The sequence below is a fragment of the Macaca nemestrina genome, chromosome 3 (assembly GCF_043159975.1).
Source record: "Macaca nemestrina isolate mMacNem1 chromosome 3, mMacNem.hap1, whole genome shotgun sequence".
Lineage (NCBI taxonomy): Eukaryota > Metazoa > Chordata > Mammalia > Primates > Cercopithecidae > Macaca > Macaca nemestrina.
Window position 1 is genome coordinate 33,891,839 of NC_092127.1, and position 16,966 is coordinate 33,908,804.

The 16,966-nt window shown below is 35.9% G+C and overlaps 1 protein-coding gene across 2 annotated transcripts in view; it reads right to left on the reverse strand.

Annotated features, from left to right (window-relative positions):
* The window catches only part of GUCY1B1 (guanylate cyclase 1 soluble subunit beta 1), a 48,617-nt gene that overhangs the window by 11,014 nt on the left and 20,637 nt on the right, over positions 1-16,966 (reverse strand). For both annotated transcript variants that reach the window (XM_011752834.2, XM_011752835.2), the window contains exons 5-8: positions 6,659-6,856; positions 2,671-2,901; positions 1,301-1,417; positions 237-370 (exon numbers count right to left, since the gene is read on the reverse strand). In XM_011752834.2, coding sequence (XP_011751136.1) covers positions 237-370; positions 1,301-1,417; positions 2,671-2,901; positions 6,659-6,856 — 680 coding nt within the window. The remainder of the gene's footprint in view (positions 1-236; positions 371-1,300; positions 1,418-2,670; positions 2,902-6,658; positions 6,857-16,966) is intronic.

The window sequence follows — 16,966 nt, forward strand, 5'->3', positions numbered from 1 at the left end:
ACTCCACAAATGTATTAAGACGTGGCAAATAACATAAGAGTATGTGATTTCTTCTGTGTTTATTAGCAAATATTAAATAAGATTATCATTGTTACAAAGTAATACATAACAAGGGTTGTAAAATCCAATTACACCTCAGAGGATATGTAAATGTCATGGAATAAAATATCGTGGCATTCCTTTGTTAGCTAAAGATAGGTACGGATAGTCATTATAATTAATCTAAAAACTATTACCTTGGTGAACACAGAAAAAGTATGCTATCTGCTTCGGGTAAGTAGATCATTTGACCCTTGAGACGTAAGCAGCTGATCTCAGTCCCAGTCAGTTCATCCTCACATTCTAATTTCTCCACATCCAACAATCCTTCCTTGAAAAAGCAAGATATAACCATTAACGAATGCGTTTCTCCCTACCTAAGAATTCAGCAATAAGGACACATATATCTCATTTCCCACCAAACCACAAAGCAGAATATGTACGTCATTAGAACAGAAGAGGGTCTTTCGTCAGAGTTCTGCCTGTAATAAGCCTAGTGGCTACCTTGCAACACTGCAGAAAAGTGACTGTCTCCTTTGAATTCAGGATAGTAACTGTGCTACTCTTCGCATAATTATTTCAAGCTTTTGTGAATCGTTTTTATCCCCCTGATTTTCCGGTATGGTTACAGCACACATTACCAGACACTACCAAACAATAAGCCAAGCCTCCCCATTCCCCCACCCTGTATTCATAAAGCAGCTGGAAACAGTCAGTTCTGAATACAGAAAGGATTAAATGAGTACTCTAGGAAACTGACTTTTGCTGTTTCTATCCCAAGAACACAAACTATGAGATCCCAGCACTACCTAAATTACCAACTGTGAGAATATTTTGTCACTTTTATTCACCCACAAAAATGCTACTAAGAACAATAGACAATTTAAGAAAGAATAAATAAGTGGTTTTGAGTGAAGTTCCCCAAAAAAAAACAAAAACAAAATCTTTTTAGTTCTAATTTCTGAACTAAGGCATTGTACCTGTACAGGGAGTAAAATATGTTGGTTTTATGATGTGAAACAAGGCCATCTCAGAAAGACAGTTTCTAAAATTTACTTCTGTTAATTTTAATCAGCCGATAGACTTCCACAGCTTCTCAGGCAAACCAAAAACCAATAGCATTGCCTTTTACATAGAACTTCCTTTGAGGTCTGCGTTTTATCTCTCTATATGTTCTCAGAGAATGTAATAATTTCCCCCCCGAATACTTCTAATTTGTAACATACCTTTCTCACATTTAATGAAATAATATCTTGATTACCTTGCTTCTCAATACAAAAACCGTATTGATGTGCGAAAGGATCCCATGGAAACTAATATCAATATGAGGACGAACCAGTGAGAAGACAGAGAGAAGGCTGCAATTCCCAGGCTGGAGCTAAAATGTAGATAGACAGCAAAGAGTATCTAATCAGTTAAAATAGTTTTTATACTTTGATATTAGTCACTTGATTAAATCAGCTCAGTTATATTTAAAAATAGAAAATTATAATTATTCTAATTCACGGGAAACTTAGCTGAACTATGAACTCAAATCTCAATCTCTACAACTCGGTGATTAAATGGACATTAAATAGTTGCAAGAACATGAAATCTGATATGGATTCAGATGACTAATATTCAAATGTAAGCTAGCACAAATTTACAATGCATTTTCAGAAGAAGAAAACATGAAAATCTATCTTTTAAAATGTACAGTGATATGTTAAATGTGTATGGTTTGAAATGAAATTAAAATACCAAAAACACGAGCAAACACTCTCTTAATATTTATCTAGAGGACTAAAAGCGAAAACAATAGGTAACACTGATTGATTGCTTGCAATAAACTAAGTGTTTTTCCTATGCTTTCTATCCTCATACCAGAACAAAGAGAAACAGGCTGAGAGAGGTGAAATACCAAGTTCAAGGTCATACACTGAGGGACAGGCGGAGTCAATACTAGAGCCAGGGCAGCACACTACTCTGCTTCCATTTCACCTGATCCAACTGGGCTAATCCTGAATTTTCAAGTCTCTTTAATTACAAGCAAAAAGTATCTCGAAACACATGCCATATACAACTCCAAAAGTTAGTATATAAGAAAGAAAGAGTAAGCATAAAGATTTTACCAGTGGATCTGTCATAGAAGTTAACAGTAGGTTCTCATCATCATCCCAATTGCTTCCTTTGATACTTTTTCTACTCAATCCATGATCATCTCTATCATTTTGTGTTTTAGTGCCTTTTAAAATCCCCCCTTTTCCCTTAACACCATCAATAGTTGATTTTTAAAGCTATTTACAGATGGTAGATATCCAATGAATATTTATTCAGTGAATAAACAAACATATGAAAGGTGACTGTTACTAAAAAGTTACCCATTTTTTTCATTGAAACAAGTATACTGTTCTTATATAACATTCCTACTGTTTCTGTATGTGATTATTATAAAAAAAATAATTGTTCTAGAGAAAGTTGTGGTATGCTCAAATACACTTAGTTCACAATTAAACAATTTGTGTAACTTACAATAAACTGCGTATTACCTAATACATAGTCAGAGGGTTAAATGAATGGATGACTGCCTGTAACAACAGTATTTCTATGGGCTTTAGTCTCAGACCCCAAGAAAGCGTGCTGTTATTTTACCTGGGGGAGAACTCTGTATATAGCATTGCCACACTGAGTGACCACTAGGTCCCGGTCAAATATTATATGAAAAGGAAAAGCTTTGCAGAATGTATATGGGCTGATGCGTGATTCCTGGGTACCATTTTCTTCAAATCTGTCAAGATCTTCATAAAAATCCTCTTCTTTTGACTCTTTTTCTTCAATTAAAAATTGAGTATGATCACATTCTTCATTTCTTTGCTGAATAACCTGGATATCAAAGGGGGAAACGGCATGAATTGTCTTCATTTCAGTTCAATTAAAATACCTAAATATAAAAAATGAGTTATGAATACTGCAGTTAGAAGATTAATTACAAAAATTCAATACATGTATGCAAATACTACATATGTCTAAACTAGGAAAATATTTCTGGACTTTGATCTATAAAATTTGAAGATTGAATAATCATTGTAAAATTACAAATCTGGTATCAGTTCCCCAGTATCCTATATGGTCTCTTTGGTAGAAGTAGGGGGAAAAAAGCACTGGTGGACTCTGCCTTCTCAGCCAAGCACACTTGTATAGTGAACAACCTGAAAGCCGTAGAAGCTGGCACTATCAAAAAAGATTACAATGCTGTTTTAAAACAATGGGAAATAAAATGATAGAGATTCATATTCAAAAATAAATGCAACGTCATTTAACTATCAATTGGCAAATATATAAAGTTACAATACCAGGCTAGGGGCAGTGGTTCACGCCTGTAATCCCAGCACTTTGGGAGGGTGAGGTAGGCAGGTCACCTGAGGTCAGGAGATTGAAACCAGCCTGGCCCACATGGCGAAATCCCATAAATTAACCAGGTGCTGTGGTGGGCGCCTATAATCCCAGCTACTCAGGAGGCTGAGGCAGTAGAATTGCTTGAACCTGGGAGGCTGAGATTGTAGTGAACCGAGATCATGCCATTGCACTCCAGCCTGGGCAATAGAGCGAGACTCCATCTCAAAAAAAGAAAAAAAAAGTTACAATACCAAATTAGATAAGGTACAGAAAAAGGGGCATCTCAAATACCACTGATGAGAAGGTATTTTGATTAATCTTTCTGAAGGATAAGTTGACAATAGGCGTAAAAATTCCTTAAAATTTTGTGGATTCTTTGATTTAATTGCAAATCGAGAAATTCATTCTAAGGAAGTAATCGTAATTGTGAACTAATATCTATAATGTAAAAAAATCCTACATTTCTAAAGTATTATTCACAGGCAAATACATTATTTTTTTTTCTTTCCAAATTATCTTTATTAATTCAAATGGAAGTATTCAGAAGATAATCTTTCATTTTCTTTCTTTTTTTTTAAATTATAGTTTAAGTTCTAGGGTACATGTGGATAACGTGCAGGTTTGTTACATATGTATACTTGTTAAAGTATAGAATTTTCCTTTTCTTTTTAGGTTAAGAAATTGCAAGCAATGAGTCCTCTTAAAAAGGGAAAACTCCATCTCAACAGCGACCACACCCAAAAGGGAAAAAATTGGGGACAACATTTCTTCAGTTACAGGTAAATAAAAACAAAATGTTGCTCATTTTTCTTTTTTGTTTTGTTTTGTTTTCAGGAGTACATTGTCGCATTCTCTGAGATTTTAGAAAACAAATCACAATAACTATAGATGCTATTGTATATATTCTTTCAGATATATTTTATAGCAAAACTAAGATGTTACTACTCTCACTGTCAGAATAACTTACTATATTGGTTAAATATTAGTATCCTTATTTATAATTTGAAAATTTTACCACATTAAGGTTGATTTCCCTAACTCATAGACAAAGCAAGAGAGTCAACCTTAAATGTCAGGCCTAATTTTGATGTTCTACTCTGTTTCTATTGAACTAGAGAAACTGAATTTTATGTATCCTAAACTTATGAATTAATTATTCAATTCTAATTTTTTGCTTCGATCAAACTGGCAAAACGAATAGCTTTTCTAATCATATTTTTAACTTCTCATTGGTATATCACTTTATGATATGATCTAGTATTAATTATGTGGTTCAAATTGTCTGGTATCTCTGGACCTGATAAACTTAATGTGGGAATGCCTCAAGAAGTCAAAATAGTGCCTTTGAAAAAATTAAATACACAAAATATACTTATAAAATGCAAATATTTCAGAAGTTCATATTGAAGCACTTGAATAAATGGTCAGAAGAGAATTTAAATATTTTATAAAGTGAACCATATAATTAAGTAAACACTTGAGTTTCATACAGTTTGCTAAAGCCACCAATCTCCCATGCCAAAGATTCTAATACCACAGTAGTAGTAGTTTCCAAGTGGTCCTAATTTGTGTTTATCTCTGAAGTTTCTATGAACCAACCTCTTTCTCAGTCTGGTTAAGTAAAAACAAAACCAACAGTGCATACAATATGCATATAGGTTCACTCAGTATAGATGCTGTGTTTTTTTGGTTTTGTTTTGTTTTGTTTTGTTTGTATTATTTTGAGAATGGAGTCTCGCTCTGTCACCCAGGCTGGAGTGCAGTAGCGGGATCTCGGCTCACTGCAACTTCCGTCTCCTGGGTTCAAGCGATTCTTCTGCCTTGGCCTCCAAGTAGCTGGGATTACAGGTGCTCACCACCATGCCTGGCTATTTTTTTTTTTTATTTTTAGTAGAGACAGGGTTTCACCATGTTAGACAGGATGGTCTCAATCTCCTGACCTCGTGATCCCCCTGCCTTGGCCTCCTAAAGTGCTGGGATTATAGGCATGAGCCACTGCACCTGGGCGATACTGTGTTAGTTTAATGTCAAGAACAAAAGATTAGAAATGTGAGGTATATACTTTTTTGATTGAATACCAGTGAGATTCCCAATCATGGATGAATTGTGATACTTTACCCAAGGTTTTAATTTTTAAATGTCTGTATTTGATAATGCCATGTTATATGCAGTCCTACTTTCTATTAGGTTGCTGCAAAAGTAATTGTGGTTTTTACCATTACTAATGGTTGTAGAAAAATTATTGATGCACTTGCGAATCACCAACCAGTGCCATGTAAGAACTAACACCAACTTCTGAAAGAAAGAAAACCATGAACTCTAACATAACCTTACTAGATTAAATATGTGGAATACATTTCTAATTTAATTAAATGTTACTATTTTAATTTTGCATAGTACTCCACTTAAGGGTTTTAGACTTCCCAAGTGTGTTACAACATATCTATGATCTATAAGAAAGAATTGTCTATTAGGTTTTCTATGAATAAAGAAAGGTTGGAAAAGGTATCTATCTCCCCACTTTGGTCTCAAGTTTAAGGCTCCTGAGAATTGATTCTTGGGAATGAATATGCTGAACACATAAAAAGCAGCCTGACTAGGAGAGATATAAGGGCCAGAGATAAAGAGAAACAGTGATTCTCTTTGTGATACGGTTGCCCTATCAGTATCTTGAAATTAGCACTTAAAGCTAAGAGTGTGTATTATCAATAACAGCACAATTTTTAAAGTACCAGACCTGGCTTTTTTCACTAAGTAACCTGATTAAAAACAAAAACAAAAACAAACACTTTCATTCACAAAATCAGACATTCCAACTATATTTCAGGGCAGACAAAAATCAACAAGGAGATAATGTCCTATAAAATAATACTTAATTTTAGATTGCCTTAGAATTTGACTATCCATATTATGGATATTTTACACGCTGAAACCCACAGCTCAGTCAGTCACATATCCTTCTGCTTCCCAGCTGGTGTGTGTTCACAGGGAATGCAAAGTAAATTTCTTGTAGCCTTGGAATACATAATTAGAAAGAAAAATCTGCTGCCAGAAGGAAAAAATATCCTGTATAATGCGCTCCCAGGCCAAATATAGAAGACCGCTGGTCTTTCCACTGTTTTGGCTTCTATATACTTCCAGGGAAGAGAACTAACAGTGATAACTGCAGGTAAATTTAAAGAGTGTCATTTAAAATACTTTTACATGTCATCTGTGTTCAGAAGTCTCCACTGCTGTTTGTTACCTTCATGTCTATTTCAGTGCCATGGATTTGTTGAGCCACTGTTTTGATGATTCCAATGACAATATCCTGAAGTCCTTCTCTCTCTGAGTAGTAGTGCAGAATGAGTCCTTTGCCCTTTTCTGCATCAGTGCACCTAAAGGAAGGTGCACGCATTCCTGGGTAGATAGTAGCAAGGTGGTCGTGCAGAGCATCAAGGTTCTGCAGCAAAGAAGAAAGGGAGACCAATAAACAATGCTTCCGCAATGACAGCAGACTCTGGGAAAGCAAGTGATGACAATGAGTCAAATCGAAGTCTAGTGGGCAGATCAGTAAAGCAGCACATGTAGCAGCACATCCTTCACTCCACCGAGATATCAGTAAAGCAAGTGCCACAGAGAAAATGAAACTAACATAGTAGAATTAAGAAAAATATCTGTGCTATGAATGGTTAGTACATTTTAAGAAAAGATAAACAAATGGGATTAAAAAAAATGGCCGAAACAGAAAAAACATAGTTAATGGCTAAGGCAAAGATACTCATATTTACAAGAGCTTGGGGCAGTTGTTTAGAGGTGTTGTGATCAACAACAGGAAATGCCCAAAGGACACACACGTTTCCCTTCTGTTTATACTGCAGTTCTAAAACTTAATTTTCAACTCAAAAGAACCAAACTATGCCCAAATTATAAGCATATAAAACATAGGCATATTCTTTTGTGATTTCTATTTAACTATTCTAATATGTTAGAAACTAAAAATCTATTTCAGAAACTAAAGCAAGGTAATTTCTTCATGTTCTTTAATACGCTATCATCAAGGTGGAGTTTCATAGCTAATCTGTGAAATAACTACATTTTGAAATGGAAGTCTTGGAAAACTAATAAATTGGCCAATAAATATTGTCTGTTCTTGTAGCCTTGCCATTAATTTGGAAGATGCCACATTTCCCTGAGTCTCAGATTACTAATATACAAAACTAATTGGTGTAAAGAGTACTAGAAGATATGGTGTAAGCTATACATTTTATTTGGCTCAAGACGATTTTTCAAGTAACACTCAGTTCATAACATGTTGGGGTGTGTGTGTGTGTATGTGCTGCACATATATAGTAGGATATACACACAGCACAGCATGGTGTAGGAATTAAAAGCAATATGACTTAGGATCAATTAAACTTAGACACGGGTTTAAATAATGACTGTCACTTCGTAGGAAGGTAGCCAATTCACCCAATTTTTCTGAGACTTTATTTCTTCTGGCAAAATGGAGATAACTTTAAAAATGTATATAAAGCACTTAGCACATTTCAGATGAGTTGGCAAAACAACTGTCTCTGAAAGATTCCCTTGCCTTAATCCCTGCGAATGTGTTGTATCGCACGGTGAAAGGGATTTTGCAGATGTGATGAGGGTTATGGACCTTAGTTGGGAAGATTATCCTGGATTATCCAGGTGAGCCCAACCTAGTTACATGAGTGACTGTGCACTTAAAAGTCAAGAAGCTTTCCCTGCTACATCGTGAGAGAGAGAGGTGCAATGACAGAAGGTCGAAGAGATGGGAGTATAAGAAGGATTCAACACCATGCTAGCGATTCTGAGACGTAGGAGACTGTTGAAGGACTGGAGAGAGGTCTCCAGGACTTTAGGGCAGCTGCCTGCTGACAGTCAAGGAAACTGGGTCCTCAGCCCTATAACTGCATGGAACTGAATTCTGTCAATACTTGGATGAGGAAAAAAACGATTATCCTCAAAGGCCAACATAAAGAAACACAGTCCCGCCAGCACAGCATGCTGAATATAGTCCAGTAAGACCTGCAATGGACTTCAAACTTACAAAACCACAGGGTAATAAATTTGTGTTGTGTTAAGCACTTAAGTTTGTGGTCATTTGTTATGGTAGCAATAAAAAACAAATACACCAAGCAAGTAGGAATCTATTCACAACTGGTGATTATTTTTAAAGAGAAGAAAAAAAGCAACAATAAAACAGTTTCAAAATGTCATGGGCATAAAAGAACATAACTAAAATAAAAGTACTGGAGGTATGCCAAAATTAAACTATGGCTCTCATTCCAAATGTCTCAAAGAGGTCAATTTAGAAAAACAGAAAAATCCAGTGAGATTACTGGGAAAAAACTAGAGTGAGGATGAGATGATTCCATGGGTGTCCACATTTGAGCAATACTCTACCAGGTCACCTACAGCATTAATTTTCTGTCCCTTCCACACATCCACTCAATCATGCACCCACTCTATAAAGTTATTGTATGTGCATTATATATCATACACTGTGCCATGTGGGCTGGGGGGGCAGGGTAGATGTCTGGATGCGGATCCGCATGATGTGGATTAAGCAGCTCATGGTTTATATCACAAATGGATGTGTAAAGAGGATTTTGATGAGCAAATGAGGAAGCCAACAACGCAGACTGAAAGAATGGAGTTAAAATCCTTCAAAATGAAGATGAGATTTGAGCTAGGTCATGAATTTTGACACTCTAATCCAGATAAACGATTCAATGATCTCCTCAACTCGATAAATCTGGTGACTTTTTGAACTGTCTGCATCTACTGTTTCCTTCCCCACAATTATACCTGTCCAAGTCAAAATAATTCTTCGTAAAAACATCAATTCATCCGGATTACCTCTAGAGGCTGCTATTGTCATGTAAAAGTAATCCAATATGGCAGACACTAAGTATTGAAGAGTTGTATATAACCTACAAACCCCTGAGTCCTAAAACTGTTTTACTTGGTAGTATGAGAGGTTCTTCCAATGATGAATCATTCTCATTAGAACTCTTCCCTTAGAAGGGACGACCTGAGAACTGCTTCATAGCCCTCCGAGACCCCTTATACTTGTACTTATGTGGTGAAACATTTTGTGAAAGAAAATCGGGTGAGAAAAAAAAATCACCAAGAGAGTTTTATTTTTATCTGCATTTCTCACAAAGTCAAAATTAAGCTTGTGGCTGCATTTAGAAAACGTTTCTAATAGAGTCAGGCCCAGGTACTGTGTTGTAGCTCACTTAAAAAAGAAATTGAGGTCGGGCACGCTGTCTCACACCTGTAATCCCAGCACTTTGGGAGGACAAGGCAGGTGGATCACTTGAGGTCAGGAGTTTGAGACCAGCCTGGTCAACATGGTCAACATCTCTACTGAATCACGCCTGTAATCCCAGCACTTTGGGAGGCCAAGGCGGGTGGATCATGAGGTCAGGAGATCAAGACCAGCCTGGTCACCATGGTGAAACCTCATCTGTACTGAAAATACAAAAATTGGCCTGGTGTGGTGGCTCACGTCTGTAATCCCAGCACTCTGGGAGGCCGAGGAGGGCAGATCATGAGGTCAGGAGATCAAGACCATCCTGGCTAACATGGTGAAACCCTGTCTCTACTAAAAATAAAAATAAAAAAAAAATTAGCCAGGTGTGGTGGCAGGCACCTGTCGTCCCAGCTACTCGGGAGGCTTAGGCAAGGGAATGGCATGAACCGGGGAGGCTGAGCTTGCAGTGAGCCAAGATCTCACCACTGCACTCCAGCCTGGGCAACAGAGCAAGACTCCATCTCAAAAAAAAAAAGAAAATATAAAAATTAGCCAGGCGTGGTGGGGTACGCCTGTGGTCCCAGCTACTTGGGAGGCTGAAGCATGAGAATCGCTTGAACCCAGGAGGTGGAGATTGCAGTGAATCGAGATCTCACCACTGCACTCCAGCCTGGGAGACACAGCGAGATTCTGTACCCCCCCCCCAAAAAAAAAAAAATTGAACCAAACAATAACTTGAAATAGGCATTTTAATATTTTTTCTATACAGAATGCTTACATATTTCATAAATCAGTGTATCAATGTGCTTATATCATTTTCATACTCTTTTTTATTATTAAAACATTTCTACATTCACTCAAGCAGATGGCATAAGGCAATAACGACTTGCACCACTTATGTTACTGGCACCACTTATGCTAAGGTAAGTCAGAGAGCGGACACAATCGTCCAAGTCAGTACTTCCTGAGTCACTAAAGATAGGCACTGCACGCTCACCGTAGGATACCAAAAACACCAAATGAGAATGTTCACCTTTTCAGTCTTTTTGCAATAACCAACTCTCCAGAGATTTACTGTGTTATTGAATTTACTATTAATTAATTGAACAAGTAAAGTGCTTTCCTGAATCATAAAAGATTGAACACCACTTAATGTAATAATGATTTTCTTTAGATAGTATCTAATATAAAAAATACTCTTGGGATTGCTTGAGTTACAACCTTCCTTACTTGGCTTTATTCTTTCAAAATTTAAAGTAATTACCACAGCCAGACTATTACAAGAAATGGGATTAATGATTAAAAGTTAAGTTATTTTCATTTAAGTACACTTATATTGCTAATAAATGTGTCATCCTCACATACAGGTTACAGTTTTTATTGCTACAATAAGATTCTTAAAATAGCCAACAAAAAACCCTTTCTACATTTGATAATGCTATCTAAACAAAGATGACAGTTCATCCACATTGCTCTAACAATGTATTCTGGAGAATAAGAGTTTCATATCAAAACTGATATTCTGTGTTATTTCTAAATATACCCACAGAAGCACTTACAGAAAGTAGAGAGCTGTGTGGTCCATTGCAAATAAGTATGTCTATATGTATGAAAGTAAAAAAGACACTGAAAAAATGTAAACTCTTATATTGCAGCACAAGTAGATTCCCAGGAAACAATGATGTAAACCTCAAATATGCTTTGATTCATTCTTCTAGTCTTCATAAAATCAAAAAACAGGAAAAATATATTTTGATATCTTGAGATACCTAAAGGTTTCAATTTCATAATTTCATTTTTTAATGTTCTAATATCATTGTATTGTTTTTCTACAAGCAAATGAATGTGGTTTTTCTACTCAGGAATTCTGCTCCCTGTCAGTCTGGTTTATTTTATCATCTGGCATTTATCATTTGTAGAAGAGAAATTAGTTATGGTATTCTCGGGTACTGTACTGGAGTTTCAGACATAGTACACTTCACAGATTTAGAAAACAAAAGACAATTTATCATTTCTTCGAGTAATACTTTGAAGTGTCACATTTTTAAAGACCTTGGAATGTTTCAAAATAAATGCATATTTTCTTTTTGTAATATGCATGCCAAAAATAAGTTCTTACATAATTACAGAGGCCAAGTCCCCAGAAGTCAACTACCTGATTTTCCTGTTTCAAGGACATCTAATTAAAAATTTTAAAGGATCCACAGAAATGGGTAAGACCTTGCCTTGAACGTTTTAAAGAAAAGCATTTTTCAGTCTCCAAGAATCCTTGTGTTGGTGAATGGGGAGAAGGGAGTTGTCTGTTTTGAGAATATTACTGCAGTTTAGATCTGCAAGAAATCTTTAAAATCAGTCATTGCAAATCTCTTTTTGTTTTTCAATGAAGGAGGATGAGGTACAGGATTTCCTTTCCATCCCTCACACCTCTGAAAAATAGGACCAACACCAACATTCTTTAATGAGAATCATGTAATTTAAAAAACATTTTTTTAAGTTTTATAAGAAAAAAGTCATTTTGGAATTTGAAGATAAAACATTTAAACAAACTAGACCTAAGTAAAATGGAACACCAAACCCTAGATAATGAGAAACACCAAAGTAAATAGCATGAGATCGGAGTGAGTATGAATTGAATGCTTTCATAATACTTTTCCTGCCTTTTCTTCTTTGAGCTGCTCCTTGAGAATTAAATAGCTTTCCAACTGAAAAGATATAGAGATTATTTTCTAAAAGAAATACTGAAAATCTCTACTTAAAAAGAAACTGTACTAGAGTCACTAAAATTATTTAAATGGATATAGCTTTAAAGCTATATCAATTTATCATTTCCATCCTCTCCAGGGAAATATTTTAACTAAAGAAAAACAGTTAAAATATTTCACTTATTCTACTGCTTGCTTTTAAACTCATGTTAAAAAAGATCCAACCTATATAATACTACATGTAACAATCAATATTTTGAAAAATTATGAAAATATATACCAGTTATTCAAACTGAAAAGCCTTACAATTCTAGAATATTTCTTATCTTCCTTCCCAAGTTTTTTAAAAATAAAACTACATCCCTACTTGTTGATTTTTAAGTTGTGGATTATAGAAATTGGCGTTGTGGATGCTGAGAAAACAGTTCTTTTTGAAATTCCAAAGTTAAAAATAAAGTGAATGGTGCACTTTTTTCTTAAGAAATATAAATAATTTAGGGAAGTATTAGAATTTTACAGCTGTTCAGGAAAAATCCTCATATTTCCTAAAATAACTCTTTGCACAAACATTTAAGAATTAGATCAGTCATCAATCTCAGATGGTTCCTGGTGGCCAAATCACAATGTTGTATTTAATAAGCCAAAACCTGGAGCCAACAGGAATTGAAGAAAATCCCACTGCAGGCTGAACAGAGGCGCAGGTTGATAAACTCAAATATATCTGAGTTGAGCGAACGACTGAAACTGTCACCATATCAAGGTTAGTTGAAGAAGCCAGTGTCTACAGCAAATAATGAAAGAACGTTGATCTAACCATCACCTGAGTTCTATATGCATACTTAGGTCATAATTTAAATCCTAACTGTTCTCTAAAATTGCATTTGCCCATGTATATTTTCATAGTCAACCTGGCAGCCTTTGCTGCTCATTTTAATTGTATTTTAACTCTGTAATGGGGAGGTAAAGACAATATAATGTAATAATAATGTAATGCCGTTGAAATTGAATTGGTAGCCCTGTTTGGGACTGACGTGGCTCCTGTTCCCAGGGATAATAGATTATCTTATCAAACACAGCTTTCTCAAAGCTCTTGACTCATTGTACAAGCATATACACACATACTAACACAGACATAAAATATAAAGAGAAAAATAATGCACAGAGTAGTGGTCTAGTTATCCATAGCTGTATGTCAAACAACTTTAATAATTTATTTGCTATCTTTCATGGTTCTGTAATTTGTCTGGCTAAATTAGAAAGTTCTACCCTTGGGATGGAATCAGATGGAAACTGGGCTGAAATTATCAGAATGCCAGAGTAGGCTGGTTTTCCAAGATGGATCAATCAAATGGTTGGTAGTTATTTCTAGCTCTTTGCTGGGAGCCCAGCTAGAACTGCTATCTGCCAATCTACACTCAGCCTCTCCATGTGGCTTGTGCTTCTCATTTCACGTGTCTGGGTTTCTAGAGGTACCATCCCAACAGCAACTGTTCCAAGACACCCAGGAGGAAACCAAGACTTCTTGTACTTTAGCCTAGGAAATTTAAATATCTCACTTCTGCCCCATTTGATTGGTTAAATAGTCACTAAAGCCAACCCAGATTCAAGGAAAAAAGAATTTTATGTCTCGCAAAGAAGAGGCAAAATCATACCACAGAAATGCATGTGAGATGGGAGAGACTGTTGCAGTGATTTATGGAAAATATAATCTGCCCTAATGCAATAGGACATTAGAGTGTAGAGGTGAGCATGGATTAAGGTGGAAATAACATTCAATTGAACATTCTTTATCAGCTATTTTCTTATGAAGCTTGCAAATCCCATGTATTCTTTGCAGTCTTTTCATCAGTACACTAGAAACTTCCGTTAGAAATTGACTATAGCGGCTGGGTGCGGTGGCTCGCGCCTGTAATCCCAGCACTTTGGGAGGCCGAGGCGGGCGGATCATGAGGTCAGGAGATCGAGACCAATCTGGCTAAATAATAAAAAAAAAAAATTAGCTGAGCATGGTGGCGGGCACCTGTACTCCCAGCTAGTAGGGAGGCTGAGGCAGGGGAATGGCATGAACCCGAGAGGCGGAGCTTGCAGTGAGCTGAGATCGCACCTCTGCACTCCAGCCTGAGCGACAGAGCAAGACTCCATCTCCAAATAATAATAATAATAATAATAATAATAATAATAATAATAAAAACATTAAAGAAACGCAAAAAAAAAAAAAAAAAGACTACAGCAATAGCACGGAACCACATATTTTATTCTGAGTTTACAAATAAAAAAGTGGAAAAACTAGAGAAAATTCTTTTTTTTTTTTTTTTTTTTTTGAGACGGAGTCTCGCTCTGTCGCCCAGGCTGGAGTGCAGTGGCCGGATCTCAGCTCACTGTAAGCTCCGCCTCCCGGGACTACAGGCGCCCGCCACCTCGCCCGGCTAGTTTTTTGTATTTTTTAGTAGAGACGGGGTTTCACCGTGTTAGCCAGAATGGTCTCGATCTCCTGACCTCATGATCCGCCCATCTCGGCCTCCCAAAGTGCTGGGATTACAGGCTTGAGCCACCGCGCCCGGCCTGAGAAAATTCTTAAGATCCAAAAATCAAATTTAAAAAATGTCTTATTTCTTTTTCTCTTTTTGATAAATTATATTTTCAATTATTAAATCAACCAAAGAATAAATGCCAAAGATTATTACTTTTATCATCAGTCCACAAGTTGATGGTTTCACTGGCGATTTAAGAAAAAATCAATTCTAAACTGTGAAATGCTTTCCAGCTATTTTTGATTAAAGTTTCAGGGTGGCTTAAAATAAGCATAATGCAAATTTTTTAAACTTGAATTTGGAAGCACAGGAGAGACTGCATAAGCAGGGTCATGAATTGGAATATTGGCACCAAAGCCTTTCAAGGGGGTAGATACGTTAGTATTCGTTAAGTCAACTATGAATGGATATGATAACGTCCGTGTGAAAAAAGAAATATGTTTCTGGAGCTAAGCTACAGGTATTATCTCTACAGCATGTCCTTGAGTACAAAATTTAAGCAAAAGAGGTATTATCCTGATAAAACAGGCTGGACTAAATAATTATAAAGACACATATACTTCAGAATTAATTAATTCTATTATTCAAAGACTGTTTCGTTAATTGCCTATTAAATGCTGTGTCTAGTACTTAGAAATTTGTTTTTAAACTGTTTCAAAAAAAGGAAAAACAATGGTATGGTATGTATATACATATATAAGACAGACCTATTCTTAATAATGTATTCAACTGAGAGGCTGTGGACAGACTACTTCCAAGGAAATTGTGCTTGCTATGATGAGTGAGTCAGAGTTGCTCAGCTAACGCATAATCAAATAGTCTCCCCTGTTATGATTTCAGTAGCTATTTTAGTGCTCCCTAAAAGCTTAAAATGGAAATATTAGAATGACTATTTTAAAAGTGTCAACAGACACATGCAATGTACCCTGTAAATTAAATAATAGACAGTAATTTAGTATGTTCACCTGAAAAGGAAATTGATCTAGTATATGTCTCTTCTTTTATATTTCAATCTATGATTCATCTGTAAATAAAATTACAGGCTCTCCCTCAAAATGGGTTACCCTGAGTCAAATAATTCAGCTTGATCTATTGGTGTGTTTGCTTCCTATTGTGTGTTTTCTGCTTTTGCACAAAAAAAAAAAATTCATTTTTTTAAAAAAGATATATTCATTTATTCTCAGATATACAGATTGCACCTGTGAAGGTACAAACATTAAGAGATTATACATGATCTCTGGCTTCCTGAAGTTTACATTCCAGTCCATCAAATGGGAATGATAATGCAGTATGAAAACTACTGTGGCTTGGGAAATGCAGTGTCCTATGAAAATAAGAGAGAGGTTAGTTACCATGACTAAGATAAGACAGAGTTTGGAGAGAGGAGTGGCGCCTTCCCAGAAAAGTAATTTTACCTGCAGGATTAATAGCATTTATCTATGGGGAAAATGCTGGAACCATATTCCAGGCAAACAGAAGAGCAGTAGAAAATCTGAGAGGATAGCGGGAACAAGATAAATACAAGTTTCTGAAAGCGGTTAAGTTTGGCTGGACTGGGGGAGAGGGAGAGGGAAGATGGAGAAAGAATGAAGGTTTCTATTGTTTTAAATATTTTGACAGTTTCCAATGAGTAATAAAAAATTACTCCATAGTTTAAGCAAGAAAACGATACGTTGAGATATATTTGCATTACAGAAAAAGCACCAGAGTTATAGGATGGAGAAGAGATTGGAGGAGTCATGAAGAGAAGCAGGGAACCCATCCAACCTCTAGATAACGGCAGACTCTCCCAAACAAGTGTGGGGGAAATAGAGAAAAGTGGCAGAATTCCCAAAGCTCAGTATTTGGGAAATAGAATCTAAAGATGTGGTGACTGATTAAAACCAGGGCTGAAACAGAAAGAAAGTCTTTAAATTTTTAGCGAAGAGTTGAAGTCACCATAAAGAATATTTTATTAATTTATGTAATAAAAATATCAATCTTTATATGTGTGCTGGTATGTTAAAACAATGTATGAAAGTTAATGATTTTGTTTTATAGTCACACAGAAA